Below are 17,868 nucleotides of genomic sequence, written 5' to 3'. Positions count from 1 at the left end.
AATGCTATTGTTGGCAGTTTTAAGCTGTCTCTACTTGAAGCCTTGGTGGTCCATTGATTAAGCACTTACTTACTGTCTACTGCTAGCATCAGTGATCAATTGAACAGGAATAGACTTACGGATTACTTTAAAAATACACAGCCTGAATCAAACTGTCTACCTCTTTCTAACTGGCTATGCTGTTGACTGCATGGACCTCTGGCAGCTATAAACCATTACTCAAAAAAATAAAACTATCATCCAGTCAAGTCAGACTCTTAGTGAATTTACAGAACAGTGTAGAACTGTCCCATAGGGTTTCCAAAGCTGTAATCTTTCCAGAAGCAGACTGCCTGCACATCTTTGTCCCAAGGAATGGCTGGTGGGCTTGAACTGCCAACCTTTCAGTAAGCAAACTCACTTCCCTGGAGTTATTCTGGACTCAGAGCGACCCCTCCTTGGGTTTCCCAGGTGGTATCACTACGGAAGTAGATTACCAAACCTTCCTTCTGAGGAGTGGCTGGTGGGATTGAACCGCCAGCATCCTGGTTAGTGGTCAAATGCCTTAAGCAGTACACCACCAAAGCTCCCAAATACAAGCAGCCAAGTGCTTATAACCACTTAGTCACCACAGCTTCCTATTAATTAGATCTCACCTACTGACTGACAAATACTCAGATTGAATAAATTGAATGTTTTATGATAAATTCCCTCACTATGTCTATGACCAATCTCAATGTGCATAATCATATTTGGCTTATTATATTTACATGGAATGTAATCTTTGAATATGAACGATTTTGCTATTTTTGTGTTAAGAAGATGAAAAGCATTACATTGTATAATAATATAATGGACATCATGCATGTTAATCTTAAAAAATTTCCATATATATTTTTTTGAAAATTTAGTTTAGTAGATTACAGATCCTATGAAATACTCTTGAAATTGGTCTAACAATATTTTATAAAGGAAAAATGCGTTTATGGAAGTATGGTCACAGTATGTACAAATATAAAATAACTGAAAACATTAATATTCTCTGATTTATAATGGAATATAATCTATTTGGGATAAAACAACAATTACGGGGAAATAAAACCTCTGAATATCCTTTCATAAAGTTATGCTACAACGATCAATTCTATACTAAGAAATAAATTGAGACTTGTCATAAATCATTCCACAGGAGTGAAAACTATGAACTTAATGATCTGGGATAGTTACTTAAAGTTCTAAGATTCTAGAATGGATACAGATTTGAAACATGGTTATAAATGAATGAGTAATTTTATCCAAAGCCTAAAGATATTTGATGCTAATTTTAGAAAGAGGCACAGCAGGTTGAATAGATTAAACATTTTGTATTAAAACATCTATTCATGTTAAAAAATTACATGTAATGAAATAAGAACAGCTGGCTCTCTTTTGTTCCCATGCAAAAATGATTATTTTCTACTGGATAGTGACTGATTTATTTCCTCTATCCATTTGGTCACATTTCAATATCCCTAAATGCTTAGAAGAGGTCATCCGTTGCAAGTAAATGTGTTTGAAATGCTAAAGTTACAGTAATAAAAAATGTCACATTTTAATACTTTTCCCATTATTGTTTAAAATATATTACATTCAATTTTTCCAGAAAAATGTAAACAGTGCCAAATGAAATAGAAACTCTCTGATAATACCAACCGTGATAACTGAGCACAAAAAAGCCACTTGTTGTGAAATCACTGTGGAATTTGATCAGAATCTGATTTGAAGTGCTATACACTGATTCCAAAGCTGTATTGCCACTGAACTGACCAATCTGAGGCGAGTTTTGGTCTGGTCCATCCCTGTTGTGAGAGAGAGATCAGTTTTTTTAGCACAAGTTTAAGGAATATATTATATGCGAAATAATAAATACACAGAAGATAAATAAAGCAATAAGTGGCAAATCATGTTTTTGTTATGTGCCTTAGAATCATATCTGACTCATAGCAACCCCTCCTTGGATTTCCGAGACAGTATCACTAGGGAAGTAGATTGCCCAACCTTCCTTCTGAGGAGTGGCTGGTGGGTCTGAACCACCAGCCTTCTGGTTAGCAGGCAAGTGCCTTAGGCACTATGCTACCATATTGCCTAATGTCTATTTATAGGATAAAACACTTAAAAATACGAAGTATAAAGATAGATCTCATTTTTACCTACACAAAATGCTCTCATGTTAGTTGTAATCAACTACATTCTTTGGTTTTCTGACCACCATTTGCCTCTGTTGGGTACCCTGGAGTCCATTTTGACTCTCAGTGATGCATGTGACAGTGTAGAACTGCCCATAGCATTTTCTTAGCTGTTTCTTTTTTGTGCTATGAGGGCTCCTTGACTGAAACACAGATTCTCCTACCTGTGGATTATCCTAAAGATTTGAGATTTGACTCCCTTTTATTTTCTCTAGCAACAATCTTGAGACTCATTGGTTGCTAGAAATCTTATGAATTATACAGTAGTTCTATCAATTGTCAATAATCAATATAAAGATTATTTATAGTACATTTTTAAATAAAGATGTTTCACTTAACATCATGATAATTCAACTATAATATTTTATAAAATATTATTATGCTAGAAATTGAATACTGCTATAAAATAGTAAGTTGAATATAGGGTCTTAAATTTCACAGACTTTTGTGAATAGAGATCTTTCTTATTTTTAACTTATCTGTCATGAATTCGTTGTTGTTGCATGCTAATTCAATAACAACTTTTAAACTTTTTTTACCCATGAAAGTTTTTGTTCTATAGTATTTAGCTATTTAATGGGCAATAAAGCCAACCTGTTTCTTTTGCTTATTTCATTCCACAGATCACCCTCTCTCACCCTCACTTACACCAATTCAAATATCACAGGGCAATTTTAACAGAGGATTGTGATGTATTTTCATTCCTACTTTGTTCCACTGTTGTGTAGTTGAATCAATCAATAACAATGGTCCTGGCTTACCATACATTAATGAAATCATAGATTGGTTCTGTTTGAAGGACTGTAAAATTGATGTAGATTCCGTTCCCTGGGGGTACTCTCACAAGCCAAAAACAGTCTTGAAAATTTGGATACTCATCAGGATATCCAGGTGAGTAAATGGTGCCATTCATTGCAGTTATATTCCCACCACAAAGAGCTGAAGAAAAGACACAGATGAAATAATAACAAAACTAACTATAAATAAAGAGTCAAACACAGCCTATCTTGTAAGCAGTGTAAGATATATCTATTTGCTGTGTTTTCACTCTACTTGAGGAATACAAATGGCAGTTGGCAGCCATGCACACAGCATAAACCCATACCACACCTTTGCCATCGAGTTGATTCCAACTAATAGAGACCCTGAAAGACAAAGTAATGTAAGGTGGCCACGGCCGTAATCTTTACAGGAGTAAATTAGCACATCTTTCTCTCATGGATGTGTGGTGGTTTGAACCACTGACCTTTCAGTTAGTGGTTGACCATTTAACCACTGTATCACTAGGGCTTCTTAAAAAAATATCATCAACTTCCATTTATTTTTCATATGAAGTCTGCTACATGATTGTTATTAACAATAAATCACATTAAGATTTCTATTTTTCTCAAATAATTTATCAGTACATGTATACTGTTCAACTTTTATGACTCTTAATATTTAAAACTCCAAGCCTTTTTATTTTAAAAGGGGTTTTCTAGAGGACAAGAACTCAAATTCAGTAGCATTATCTGGGTTACTGGTTTATATAGGCATAACTATTAAACATACGGGCAATCTTACTTCCGTAGTGATACTGCCTCGGAAACCCAAGGAGGGGTCGCTATGAGTCGGGGCCGACTCGACGGCACATAGCAACAACAACAACAATATTAAACATACACACACATATCCATTCACTCATACAAGACTCACATGCATAGGAAAAACTGAAATGTTAATTAAATTTTAATTGCCAAAAGGGAAAGTTAGGACCTCGGCCAAACCAAAAAGCAAACAAACTTGCTGCCATGGATTTGATGCCAAATCATAGCAACCCTCACTGGGTTTCCAGGGCTGTAAATCTTTACAGAAGTAGACTGCTTCAATTTTCTTCCACAGAGCAGTTGGTGAGTTCTCACCACTGACCTTTTGGTTAGCAGCCAGAAGCCTTAACCACTATACCACAAGAGATCCTTTAAGACCTCTGCCAGTAATGATAATTATAATCAGTTATTTATTATGAAGTGTTAAGGTTTTTGATTTGGGTATTAATCATGATTCTTCAACTGAAAAAGACACTATAGTTAGCATGTTTTTGAAGAGGAGCATGGTAAAACAAGTATTACACAGATAACATCACCTGAAAGATAACTTGAAGTGAGAAACATACCTTCACACCTTGGAAGTGGATGATTCCAGTTACGACTGACTCCGTGAAGGCAAGTGAGAGCTGAATTTCCAATTAAAGTGTATCCAGGGAAACATTCAAATGAAATGGTTTGACCCACAGTGAAATCATTGCCAATGACAAAACCATTTCTAAATGGGCGTGGATCAGGACAGCTTTGTAACTGATAGGCTGAAAAAAGAAAGAGAAAAGGAAAGGCATTAATTTTTTCATATTGAATTTTAGAAAACTAAGATGGGTATTATTTACACCTTGATATGCTGCTGCTTGTAGATGGTTAATTACAGCCATTTAAATTTATGATAAATGATGTCACTGACTGTCTTAATTATAAGTTTAAAGAAAATATACACTTACTATTACAGATATCATTTAAATTAATCAATTCCTTTATATATATTGCTATGCTTCTTAGTATTACTACAAGTACATTTTGAAAAATTGAATAAGCCTAATTCTGAGTATTTTTGAAATTTGTACTAATTTTTCTCTGAAAAAAAAAAAAAAGCCACAATATCCAACTGTCAATTTTTTCAAAGGATGATATTTAATAATAGAAATTACTAGGAAATAAATTTTTGTCAAGTATAAAATTTTGTACTCCAGTAATCATATGTTTGTCAATGCATCATAATTGACTCATGTTGCTCATACTACTCTTATTTTACATTCTGCAATACACCAAAATTCTTGTTTATTTATTTACCATTATATTCCCAAAACCTGGACCATTGTTTTTCACATAGTAGGTTTCCAGTACCCATTGCTGAATTAATTTTGAATATATGCACAGTGTGCATGTCAATATATTATAAATATCCAGAACCTTTTATTTAAGTAGCACAAAACCATATTCCAATAGATAAATTTTTTATTGCTGGTAACCAAAGACTATATTTCTACTGATGTTAAAATCTCCTATCCCCAAAAGCAAATATATACCTGATATTTGAAATTTAACAAGCAATTCTATGTAGTTTGTAAGAATTTCATGCCAATTTTTTCAACCCAAAAATTTCAAAATTAATAAACAAATTCCTTTTAAGGTGTTAAAGGTCTTATTCAGAGTGTTTATTTTTTTATAAGAATCAGTTTTTCATGCAAAAAACATCAAATCAAATAGAGCTTTAATTCTAATTTAAGACAATCCACTATATGTATCATTTGTTTCCATTAGGATTTGTAATATATGATACTATTAAATGAATCTTCTCAGTTTTCATTTATATTTAAAAACTAATTTTGGAAATAATAAAGATTTAAGCAAAAGTAAATAAAACAGAACATAGAAAGACAATAGAAAAAAATCAACAAGACTAGAGAATGATTCTTTGAAAATAATAAAAATCGACAAAGCACTGGCAAACTTAACAAAGGAAAAGAAAGAGAAGATGAAAATAACATGAATAAGAAAGGAAATGGGTGATGTCACAATAGAACCAACAGAAATAAAAACAATAATATCAAGATATTATGAAGAATTGTACACCAACAAAATTGAAAACCTAGAAGAAACAGATAGTTTTCCAGAAATACAGTACTTACCTAAACTAACACAGACTGAAGTACATAATTTAAAAAGAAGAAATTGAACAAGTCATAAAAAATTACGAACAAGAAAAACTCCTGGCTCAAATGGTTTCACTGGAGAATTATACCAATCATTCAGAGAAGAGCTGACACCAATCCTACTCAAATTATTCCAAAACATAGAAAAGGATGGAATCCTCCCTAACTCATTTTATGAAGCAAGCATAACCTTGATACCAAAACCAGGCAAATACGTCACTAGAAAGGAAATTACAGACCAATATCTCTCATGAATATAGATGAAAAAATCTTCAACAAAACTCTAGGCCATAGACTTCAACAACATATAAAAATAATAATAATACATCATGACCAAGTGGGATTCATATCAAGTATGTAAGAATGGTTAAGCATTTGAAAAAGAATCAACGTCATCCATCACATAAGTTAAAAAAAGGAAAAAATATGATCCTATCAATAGATGCAGAAAAGGCATTTGATAAATCCAATACCCATTCTTGATAAAAGCTCTCAGAAAAAAGAGAAATAGAAGGGGAATCCCTCAACATAAGGCATCTATGCAGAGCTAATAGCCAACATTATGCTCAATGGAGAGCGACTGAAACCATTCCCCTGGTGAAAAGGAACGAGACAAGGATGCCTTCTATCTTCACTCCTATTCAACACTGTCATGGCAGTCCTAGCCAGGGAAATAAGACAAGAAAGGGAAATCAAAGGCATTCAAATTGGTAAGGAAGAAGTAAAACAATACCTATTTGCAGATGATATGATTCTATATATAGAAAACCCAAGAGACTCAGCAAGAAACTACTGGAACTTACTGAAAGATTTAGTATAGTGGCAGGATATAAGATCAACATACAAATATCAGCCAAGAGGTTTCTGAAAAGGAAATAAAGAAATCAATACCATCTACAATAGTTACCAAAAAGATAAGATAGTTGGGAATAAATCTTACCAGGAAGACAAAAGACCTATACAAAGAAAACTACAGAACACTACTTCAAGAGATCTACATAAATGGAAGAACATGCCACGCTCATAAATAGGAAGAATGAACATTGTGAAAATGCCAATACTACCCAAAGCAATCTAGACTTTCAATGCAATCCCTATCCAGAATTCATCAACATTCTTTAAAGACACGGAAAAAAAAAAAATCACTAATTTAATATGAAAAGGAAAGAGACCTCAGCTAAGCAAAGCACTACTGAAGAAGAAAAAAGTAGGTCTCAACACTCCCAGATCTCAAAACCTACTACACAGCCAAAGATGTCAAAACAGTCTGGTATTGGTACAAGGACAGACACATAGAACAGCAGAACAGAATTAAGAACCCAGAAATAGATCTATCCACCTATGATCAGCTGATATTTGACAAAGGGTCAAAATCCATTCAATGGGGAAGAGATTGTCTCTTTCACAAATGGTGCTCGCAAAACTGGATTTTCATTTGCAGCAAAATGAAACAAGATCCATACCTCACACCATCCACAAAAACTAATTCCATATGGATCAAAAACTTAAATGTGAAACCTAAAACTACAAAGTTAATCAAAGAAAAAATAGGGTCAAAGTTCGGGGTCCTAATTTGTGGCATAAACAGACTATCAAGTATAACCCAAGATGCACAAACAACAGAAAATAAACTAGATGATTTAACTAAATTTAAATTATTATGTGCATCAAAAGATTTCTCCAAGAGAGTAAAAAGAGAACCTACAGAATGGGAAAAAATATTCTGCAATGACATATCAGATAAAGGACTTAGCTCTAAAATTTGTGGAAAACTCCAACACCTCAACATCAAAAAAGATAAACAACCCAATTAAAAAATGGGCAGAAGACATGAACAGACACTTCACCAAAGTAAATATTCAGGCAGCCAACAAACATATGAAGAAATTTTCATGATCATTAGCCATTAGAGAGATGCAAATCAAAACAACCATGAAATACCATGTCACTTCAGCATTAATTGCAAAGCTCAACAAGACAGAAAATAACAAATGTTGGTGAGGATGTGGAGAGATTGGGACTCTCATACACTGCTGGTGGGACTGTAAAATGATACAACCATTGTAAAAATCTGTATGGCGATTGCTTTAGAAGTTGGAAATAGAAATACCATCTGATCCACCAATCCTATTACTAGGTATATATCCTAAAGAAATCAGAGGCAGGACAAGAAGAGATGTATGCACACCCATGTTCATTGTAGCACTACTCACAACAGGAAAGAGATGGAAGCAATCTACATGCCCATCAACTGAGGAATGGCTAAAGAAACTGTTATACATACAATGATGGAATACTATGCAACCTTGAAGAAGAATATAGAATCTGCAAAACACTGCATAATGTGGATGAACTTGGAGGAAATTATGCTGAGAGAAATAAATCACAGAAGGCTAAATATAGTATTAGTCTATTATTGTAAAAAGTCAATGGAAGGTTTATACATGGAGGAAACTTTCTTCATTGGTTACCAGGGATGCAGGGATGAGAGTGGAGGGAAGGGAAAATTCCCAGTTAGGTTGGAAAATAATAACACAATCATATATATATATATATATATGAAATAAAAAATTATTTGTTGTTACCAGGGGATAGAGAGAGGGGGAAAGGGGAAGCTTTGTTTGTGGGGTAGTAAGTTTATGTTAATGATGGTGGAATATTTTGGAAAAGGATAGCAGTAATGGTGGCACAACATGAAAAATGTCATCAATGTCCCTGAACTGTAAATGTGGAAGCTGTTATGTTGACAAAGCTCCTGTGTATGCTTTCACCAGAATAAAAGTAAAATTAAAAAAAAAAAAGTAATTTTGAAAGCTAGGGAAGGACTTGTGGACAAATGTATGATCCTGTGATAGTTTGTACACTGCTTTATCTTTCTATGATTTTTAGTTTAATAGGAAAGTGTAGGACATACATTTTAATTACTCACAAGAAAAATTCCCATTGGAAAATAATAAGCAATGTAAGACATAACCTAACAATGTTGATGATGTAATATTCTTTCAAACTGAGTCTATCAGTAGGGGAGTATCCTTAATCACATACCATGCATCAAAAATCAGAAAGTTTTAAAAGTCTAACTGTAAAATAAATCTAAAAAATAATATTGACCCTATGAATCTGAGTAGATTAGCCTGTTTCTTAATAATGGTATTAATTCAATACTGTAATGCAGTAAAAGATGAGCTTGTTTTTAAAGCTCAATGAATTTCCCAAATATGGTCTAGTTCTTGCAATACTTTAAGTCAATAATCTTAATAACATGTTGATAACATTAACAAGATTTTGTATATTTTATGCTTTTGTCTGTGTCAATAATTAATCATATTTCAGGAACACATTGATTTTAAAAAGCCATGAATAAAGTTCTAAATGTAGTTTTATATCACCTAAATAAGAGCATCCTTTTTGGAGGTTAGGGAAAATGTGGTTAAAACCAATGGATGAAGTCAACTTTAAGGTGAGTAACAAGGTGCTCGGTATACGACACTGTACACCCACTAGAGATGGACCACAAATCTGTTTATGAGTCTTCCTGGCATCAAGAAAGAGAGAAACTCAATCAATTTCCCAGTTGTTTCTGATATAATCTATTTTCTCAGGATCATGGTCAATTTTGTGTTGATAGGTTGTAGAAATGACTCCTGTCTTATGTAAAGGATAATGTGTGATGTTATGTCCTTAAATTACATATGCAAGTGCAATACTAATTGTAATTACTTAAACCAATGTAGTTTGATCCTTATTTTAACTACTACAATGTCTCATATTTTCTTTTGGATATATGCTTTTACTCAGCAAATATTTATCATGTCCTTATTGTCCTAGATACTTGAGATATATCAGCAAATAATACAAAAATCTCTGTTCTCATGAAGCTCACACCCAAAGTATCACACTCCCATGAAGTCCTTTGATATAAGTGCAGAGATGCAATCAACTTTTAAGTTAATTTGATTAAAAATTGCAATCATTGTAACTGTACTTTTTACTTAAAATACCATAACATTAAATATTTAATGTCAAAAGGACTTGGACATTTAAGATCTGAAATAACACAGTAATAATAGCTAAAATGAACTGAATATTTAACAATGGTATGCATTATGAGATGTATTTTACATTAATTTCATCATATAAAGTTCAAAACAACTTCTCTGGTAGGTACTATTATTAACTTCCTTCAGCAGATGAGGAAGTCAAGTCAGAACCACAGGCCACATTAGATTGAATAGGGAGCATCAGTAGTTGAGTTCACACTACATGAATCCAAACCTTATACTCAAAAGGGAGAAAAAAATCTTCCTCAAGGTCACAGAGAAATATTATATTAGAGATAAGCCTAATATAATACGATTATTAACTATTTATATTTCCATAACAAGAAAACAAAATCAAGGAATATCATATTATCATTATAAAGTAAAATTCAATGATTTTACAAATAACATATTCATACTAAAAATATACTTTCATACACTCATTTTGATGCAAAAGCGAAGATCAATCTTTGATATCCAGCTTGCCTTGCTTTTAATTGCATTGCCTTGCCTAATCTGATTGTGTATTAATTTAAGACTAATTCAATACTTTTTTCATGATTAGGATTTTCTTAGGTCTCAGAAAAACATCATTCTCCCTGCACAGTTGCCTACAAATTACATTTACTGGAAAGAAAAAAAAAAACAAACTTCCTAATGTAAGCTTGCCTTGATGACAGTTCCTTTCTCTTTGTAGAAACAGAACATAGAAAATACTTATTATTTCTCTAATAAGTTAAAGATTTCTAAAAACCGATTAGGGGCTAAGTGGGTTTCACCTTTTATTACTCCTCTTACCTTGGTATACAATGTGAAATCCTTGTTTGTTTTGCGAATAGTCACTGTGAAAATACAAGCTGGTTTCATGGGTTGTGCTAAATATAGAAGAAGGTATTTGAGGACCACTAAGCCGGCCAATAACTGTACTAGTTTCTGAGGATCCACTTCTTACTTCCAAATAATCATGTATGGTTTCTGTAGAAAAATTTACGAACTGAAGATGCACTCCTGAGAAAGAAAGAACAAATACATTTTTTTTTCCCCAAAATTAAACACACATGTATGTATCTATGTGCTTACAGATGTTTCTGCATATGGCGTATTCTCAAGATTTGAGCAATATGTTTCTGTGTACCCAGGACAGATGGTTTAGGTATGCTTCAGAGTAACAGAATGCAATCTCAAATGCCCACTGTTAAAAGGGAAAATCTCTTTCATTTTGTTATCATGCCACCATAGGAAATCTGTTCAAGAGAGTGGCTCTGTTGCTCTTTGATATTATTTGAAGTTGTATCAAGAAATTATAAAGGTAAAAAAGCCATTCTGCAATTTATATTATGCAAAAGGCCAATTGAAAGCCAAGAAATGATTTCAATTTTTTAGAATATATTAGCATAATCAGGTTCTAACAGTATATTAGAAGTTACTCATTCACCTGTAGGGGATAAATTAACTACTATACCATAAAATAACATTTTGGGATATTTAACTTATAAGAGTGTCTTTTGGTATTTTGCTTAACTGAAGACAATGATATAAATAAAATCTTGTTGTTGTTAGGTGACATCAAGTCAATTTTAAATTATAGAGATACTGTGTGACAGTTTAGAATTTCCCATAATGTTTCTAGGCTGTAATCTTTATAGGAGGAGATCACCAGGTCTGTGTCCTGCAGACCTCTGGATGAGTTTGAACCAACCACCTTTCTATTAGCAGCCACGTGCTTAGCTGTTGTGCCACCAGAGCTCCTTATAAACATAATGACCTCAATAAAATCTAGTGACCATAGTTATATACGATTATACTACAATATATTCTCAGTGTCTTTATTCACAGACCAACCAAAATATGAGATAGTGAAATATTTGTGGGATTTCAAAACTAATGCTAACAAACACTTTAAAGTATGTTGAGGAATTCAATTACTATTCCATTTTTGTTAAGTTAATATTTATTGAGACTACTATTCTTCAAATTATTTATAATAAAAAACTGCCTTTTTTGTTTTTCTTTTTCTAGATGTGTTTAAAGTTACTTACATATGTTAATTTATTTAATTCTTATAGTTATTCAAGACAGGCAGGAAACTGAGGCACAGAAAAGTTAACCAACATGAAAAATTTACACTACAAGCTAATAAAAATGAGATTCTAAGTTGAACACTGTGACTGTCAAGCTCTTGCTTTTATTGATGATGCTGTAGCTCCCAAGTTCATGTTTTTTTACTAAATGATGAAAAAGAGTTCCATGAATAAATAAATTAAAAAAACACTGAAATGGTACTTTGAAAAATTAAATTAGCTTCTGTAAAGACTAACTTCTTAGAGCTATGAAACATGGTACAATAATTTTTGAGTCTTGAAAATTTATATTCTTTCCTTTAAAAATCTCTCCGTCTCCTTAAAGGAGCTCTAGTGACATACTGGGTAAGGCATTTGGTTGTTAAGCAGACGGTCAGCAGTGCAAATCCATCAGCTGCTCCATGGAAGGAAAATGGGGTAATCTACTTCTGAAAAGATTTACAGCCTTGCAAACCCAACGGAGGTTGCTATGAGTCAGAATTGACTAGATGGCAGTGAGTTTTTTGTTCTTGTTTCATCTCCTTTACAAAAAAAGTCTTGTCAGTGCCTGTTCTGAAAGAATACTATTTTAGTTTTGAGATGTATTCATTTTTCTTTAAAAATAACTATAAGTTTCATGTTCAAATACACTAGAGCTAATTTGATTTAACTGAAACTAAATAAAAACTGTGGGATAATTTAAATGAAGTCAATCAGAAACAATCTCTTAGATTTTCAACTCTAAATTAGAGCTATATAGTCCTCTTTTATTTATTTAATTTTTTTGGATGAATTTGCTTTTAACATCAAAGAAGTATCAGTAAAAAGTACTAAGGTTTTGTTGAACATAATAAAATAATGACACTATTGAAAACATTTTTAATACTTTATATTAAAATAATATATTTAGCTCAGTGTGAAAGTCTGAAAATTATGTCAGTTGGCCTTAGTAGAATGGTGGGCCTGGGTCTGAGTCCAGACTCCATCTTGACTTCTGTTTACTTCCTTGACAGCCAATAGCTTTCGTTCAGACTAAAGCATATAACTAAAGAGAAGTTAACCTTTGTAGTTAAACTAAAGATGGATGCCAACAGAGTATTCCTGAGGAGATCTTGATAGGTCTTACCAAAAGACTTATCTGAAGTCTCCTGCACAATCAGTCCTCAGGAAATGAAGAAACTACACCAATAGAATGTTCTCAGAAAAGGAATATCTTATCATTGTCTTATGAACACCCTGTAAAACCCCCTTTAGTCACATACTTTTACAGTATTTCATATAACCAATCTAAGAAGCCCATGTACGCTCTGTAAGTCAATCAATGCAAAAGCTCTGCTTCATATTAGCCTTCCTCTAACATCCCTACTTTGCAGACTTCCAGTAATAAAACTGTAAAAATTTGCTAGTTACAGATTTTACTACACAAATATACCCAATCACCCTCAGCTCCATTTTTCACAATGAGCATAACCACATTTTGAACTATTTTGAACATCCACTAAATCTCTTTCCTTACATTTTAACAGAATATGTATGCTTACACCTTGCCATTTAATGATATCAGAAATGGGACTTGAGGTGTATTATCTTGGTGGGCCCCAGCACATTGAGAACCTGGAGATGCAGGATCAATGCAGGCCCCTTGGGCCCTTCCATTTCCCTAGATTACCGGGCTTCATTCCAGGTTAAATAGGCTGTCAAATCAATCACCACCTCATTGCACAGACACTCTTCAAAATTTGCTGTTGGCTTTCTGTTACACTCTCCTTTTACTTTCATTTTCTGAATGTTTTTACATGTTTGTTACCAAATTAAGTCTGGTGCAGGTGTCACCACAATTTTTCCAGTTTTAATACTCTAGCAGACTCTGAGAGAGGCAAAGTTTCCACTTATTATGTTTGAAGTCACACTTTTCTTTCTCTCTTGAGTGCACATTCAGTTTCCAGTACACATTAAGGGTTTTGTGCATATTAAGATTTACTGGTATGTGCAGTTCACTGCTTCAGTAAAATGAGAAATGGTAGTTCCAAGTATTTCATGGGACCACTATCATGAACTGGCCTGTTTTGGCCCATGTACTTGCTTATACCTAGAATATTGGCATACCTGTACTAAGGGCATTCTAGAATATCAATGGCAAGCTTGTGGCTCTTTTAACTTAGACAAACTAATTTTCCTGCACAGTAAATTAATTATAAGGAGTGAGCTCCCACATGTGGCAATCACAGTGGGATCCTTATTTTAACTGGTATATGGAAGCTTCCAAAAGACATCAAGAAAGTAGAATGGCTGCCATGCAAGATATTATTTTGAAATTAAGTAAAAGACAAAAAGAAATGGGATGTCAGATACCTACTCCCATTCCTTCTGCTCCCCCACTGGCTGCATCTTCTTTATATCCATCCCTGCCTTCTTACTCCACTACTAACAACCTTTTAGAAGTCCTTCCCCTCCACAAGGCACTGAAGAAATAAACCCTATTCCTTGATGCATTTTAAATTTCATCCTGCATCTCTCAGAATGGGCATCAGGGAAGCTCCTAAAGACTCTACCAGGTCTTTTGTTCCTTGGACCCACACTGGATTACATAGCATACACAGTTAAGGATTTTCCAAATTTATGAAATGACATTTATAAATCTCCCAAAGAATTTACCAATTTTATTGAAGCTTATCAGCCCAAGCTACCAAATTTATATCAATTGGTTATCAATCCTGAGGGATGCTCAATTATGCTTAGAACATGCTGGCTGGAAGGTCTACAAACTAGTCTTCATTTTAACACAAATGAGATGGCTGATGAATTGCTCCAAAAGTCCCATAAAAAGGGACTAAGAATTTATTGTTAAGAATGTATTGATTCCCTCAATAGAGACTTTCTTGCAGAATAATAGATTGAACAAAAATTTATGTGTTGTTGTTGTTGGTATGTGCCATCAAGTCAGACCTGAGCATGTTTTTGATTATCAAAACTAGTTATATCAAAAAAAAATTGAACATTTGGATTTAGATCCTTTGTCCCCAGTGGCCTCAGAGCTTTTAATACGGCATTTTTGTGTTTCCTTCACCCAAATCTTTTGTTGTTGTTAAGTGCTGTTGTGTCATCTCCAATTCATAGTGATCTTATATACAGCACAAGGAAACACTTGTTTCCAGCTCCATGATTCTTGCTATACTTGAGCCCATTGCCACAGCCACTGTGTCAATCCACCTCATTGAGGACCTTCCTCTCTTTTGTTTTCCCTCCACCTTACCAAGCATGACATCCTTCTCCAGGGAATAGTCCCTTCTAACCACATGACCAAGGTAAGTGAGATGAAGTCTGGCCACTCCTGCTTCCAGGGAGCATTCTGGCTGCACTTCCTCCAGGACAGATTTGGTAGTTCTTTTAGCAGTCCATGGTACTTTCAGCATTCATTGCCAGCACCACAACTCAAAAGCATCAATTCTTCTTTGGTCTTCCTTATTCATTGTTCAGCTCTCACATGCATATGAGGCAATTGAAAATACTATAGCTTGGGTCAGGCTCACCTTAGTCCTCAAGGAAACATCTTTGCTCTTCAGTACTTGAAAGAGGTCTTTTGTAGCCAATTTTCCCAGTGCTATATGTCATCTGATGTCCTGACTGCTGCTTCCACTGGCATTGATTGTAGAACCAAGCAATGTGAAGCCTTTGACAACTTCAATCTTTTCTCCATGTATGGTGATGCTACTTATAGGTCCAGTTGTGAGGATTTTTATTTTCTTTATATTGAAATGATGTAAGCCATACTGCAGACTGTATTCTTCAATCTTCATTAGTAAGTGACTGAAGTGATCCTCACTTTCAGCAAGCAAAGTTGTGTTGTTAGTGTATCGCAGGTTGTTAATGATTCTTTCTCCAATCCTGATACCACATTCTTCATATGATCCAGCTTCTTGGATTATCTGCTCATCATACATATTGAATAAGTATTGTTAAAGGATACAACCCTGATGCTCTCCTTTCTTAATTTTAAACCATGTAGTGTCCCCTTGTTCTGCTCGAATGGCAGCCTCCTGGTCTATGTACAGGTTCTTCATGAGCACAGTCAAGTGTTCTGGAATTCCCATTCTTCTGAATGTTACCCACAATTTGTTATGATCCACACAATCAAATGTTTTTGCATCATCAATAAAACACAAGTAAACATCTTTCTGGTATTCTTTGCTTTGACCCAAGATCCATCTGACATCAGCAATGATATTCCTCATTCCACAGCCTCTCATGAAACCAGCTTGCATTTCTGGAACTTCTCTGTCAATATACTGCTGCAAACGTTTTTGAATTATCTTTAGCAAGACTTTACTTGCATGTGATGTTAATGATATTGTTGATAATTTCCATATTCTGTGGGATCACTTTTCTTTGGAATGGGTACAAATATGGATCTCTTCCATTCAGTTGGGCAGGTAGCTGTCTTCCAAATCTCTTGGCATAGATAAGTGAGCGCCTTCAGTGGGACACCCATTTGTTGAAACATCTGAATGAGTATTCCGTCAATTCCTGGAGCTTTGTTCTTTACCAATTCCTTCAGTGCAGCTGTGACTTCTTCCTTCAGTAACATTGTTCTTGATAATATGGCACCTCCTGAAATGGATGAATATCTACCAGTTCTTTGTGGTACAGTGAGTCTGTGTATTCCTTCCATCTTTTGATGCTTCCTGCATTATTCAATATTTTGCCCACAGAAGCCTTCAATATTGCAACTCAAGGCTTAAATTTTTTCCTCTTATCTTTCAGAGTGAGAAATGCTGAGCCTATTCTTCCCTTTTGGTTTTCTAATTCCAGGTCTTTGCATATTTCATCATAGTAATTGGCTTTGTCTGCTAGAGCTGCTCTTTGAATTCTTTTGTTCAGCTCTTTTATCTTGTCATTTCTTTCATTTGCTTTAGCTGCTCTCCAATCAAGGGCAAGTTTCAAAGTCTCTTCTGACATTCATTTTGGTTTTTTCTTCCTTTCTTATCTTTTTAATGACCTCTTGCTTTCTTCATGGATAATGTTCTTGATGTCATCCCACAATTCTTCTGGTTTTTGGTCACTGGTGTTCAATGCATCAAATCTAATCTTTAGATGGTATCTAAATTCAGGAGGGATATATTCCAAGTCATATTTTGGCTCTTGTGGACTTGTTTTAATTGTCTTCAACGTCAACTTGAACTTGCATATGAGCAGTCAATGATCTGTTCCACAATCAGCTTCTGATGTTGTTTTGGCTAAAGATATTGAGGTTTTTCATCGCCTGTCACTACAGATGTAGTCAATCTGATTCCTGTGTACTCCATCTGGTGAAGGCCATGTGTATAGCAGCTGTTTGTGTTGTTGAAAAAAAGTATTTGCAATGAATAAGTCATTGGTCTTGCAAAATTCTATTGTGCAATCTCTAGCATTATTTCTGTCACCAAGGCCAAATTTTCCAACTATTTGCGAGTCTTCTTTGTTTCCAACTTTTACATTCCAGTCACACCTTGATTGTATGTTCAATCAATTTCAGACTGCTGAAGATGATAAAAATCTTCAACTTCTTCATCTTTGGCTTTGGTGGTTGGTGCATAAACTTGAATACTAGTTGTAGTATTTGGTCTTCCTTGTAGGCGTATGGATATTATCCTATCACTGACAGCATTGTACTTCAGGACAGATGTTGAAATATCTTTTGTGATAATGAGTGCCACACCATTCCTCTTCAAATAGTCATTGCCAGAATAGTAGATCATATGGTTGTCTGATTTAAAATGGCCAAAACCAGTCCATTTCAGCTCAATAATGCCTAGGATTTCAATCTTTATGCATTCCATTTCATTTTT

General features: G+C 34.2%; 1 protein-coding gene across 1 annotated transcript in view; it reads right to left on the bottom strand.

Annotated features, from left to right (window-relative positions):
- CSMD3 (CUB and Sushi multiple domains 3) overlaps window positions 1–17,868 on the bottom strand; it is a gene marked incomplete at its 5' end in the record, with an annotated part of 1,439,134 nt that overhangs the window by 110,754 nt on the left and 1,310,512 nt on the right. Inside the window, 4 exons of the mRNA XM_007955674.2 lie at window positions 1,672–1,817; window positions 2,966–3,143; window positions 4,357–4,545; window positions 10,782–10,991. Of these exons, the coding sequence (XP_007953865.2) occupies window positions 1,672–1,817; window positions 2,966–3,143; window positions 4,357–4,545; window positions 10,782–10,991 (723 nt within the window). The remainder of the gene's footprint in view (window positions 1–1,671; window positions 1,818–2,965; window positions 3,144–4,356; window positions 4,546–10,781; window positions 10,992–17,868) is intronic.

This window comes from Orycteropus afer, unplaced genomic scaffold (genome assembly GCF_000298275.1).
Source record: "Orycteropus afer afer isolate SDZICR_OR568_19922 unplaced genomic scaffold, OryAfe1.0 scaffold00530, whole genome shotgun sequence".
Taxonomy (NCBI): Eukaryota; Metazoa; Chordata; class Mammalia; order Tubulidentata; family Orycteropodidae; genus Orycteropus; species Orycteropus afer.
The sequence above is the reverse complement of the archived record's forward strand: the minus strand, read 5'-3'. Positions and strand labels throughout refer to the sequence as shown.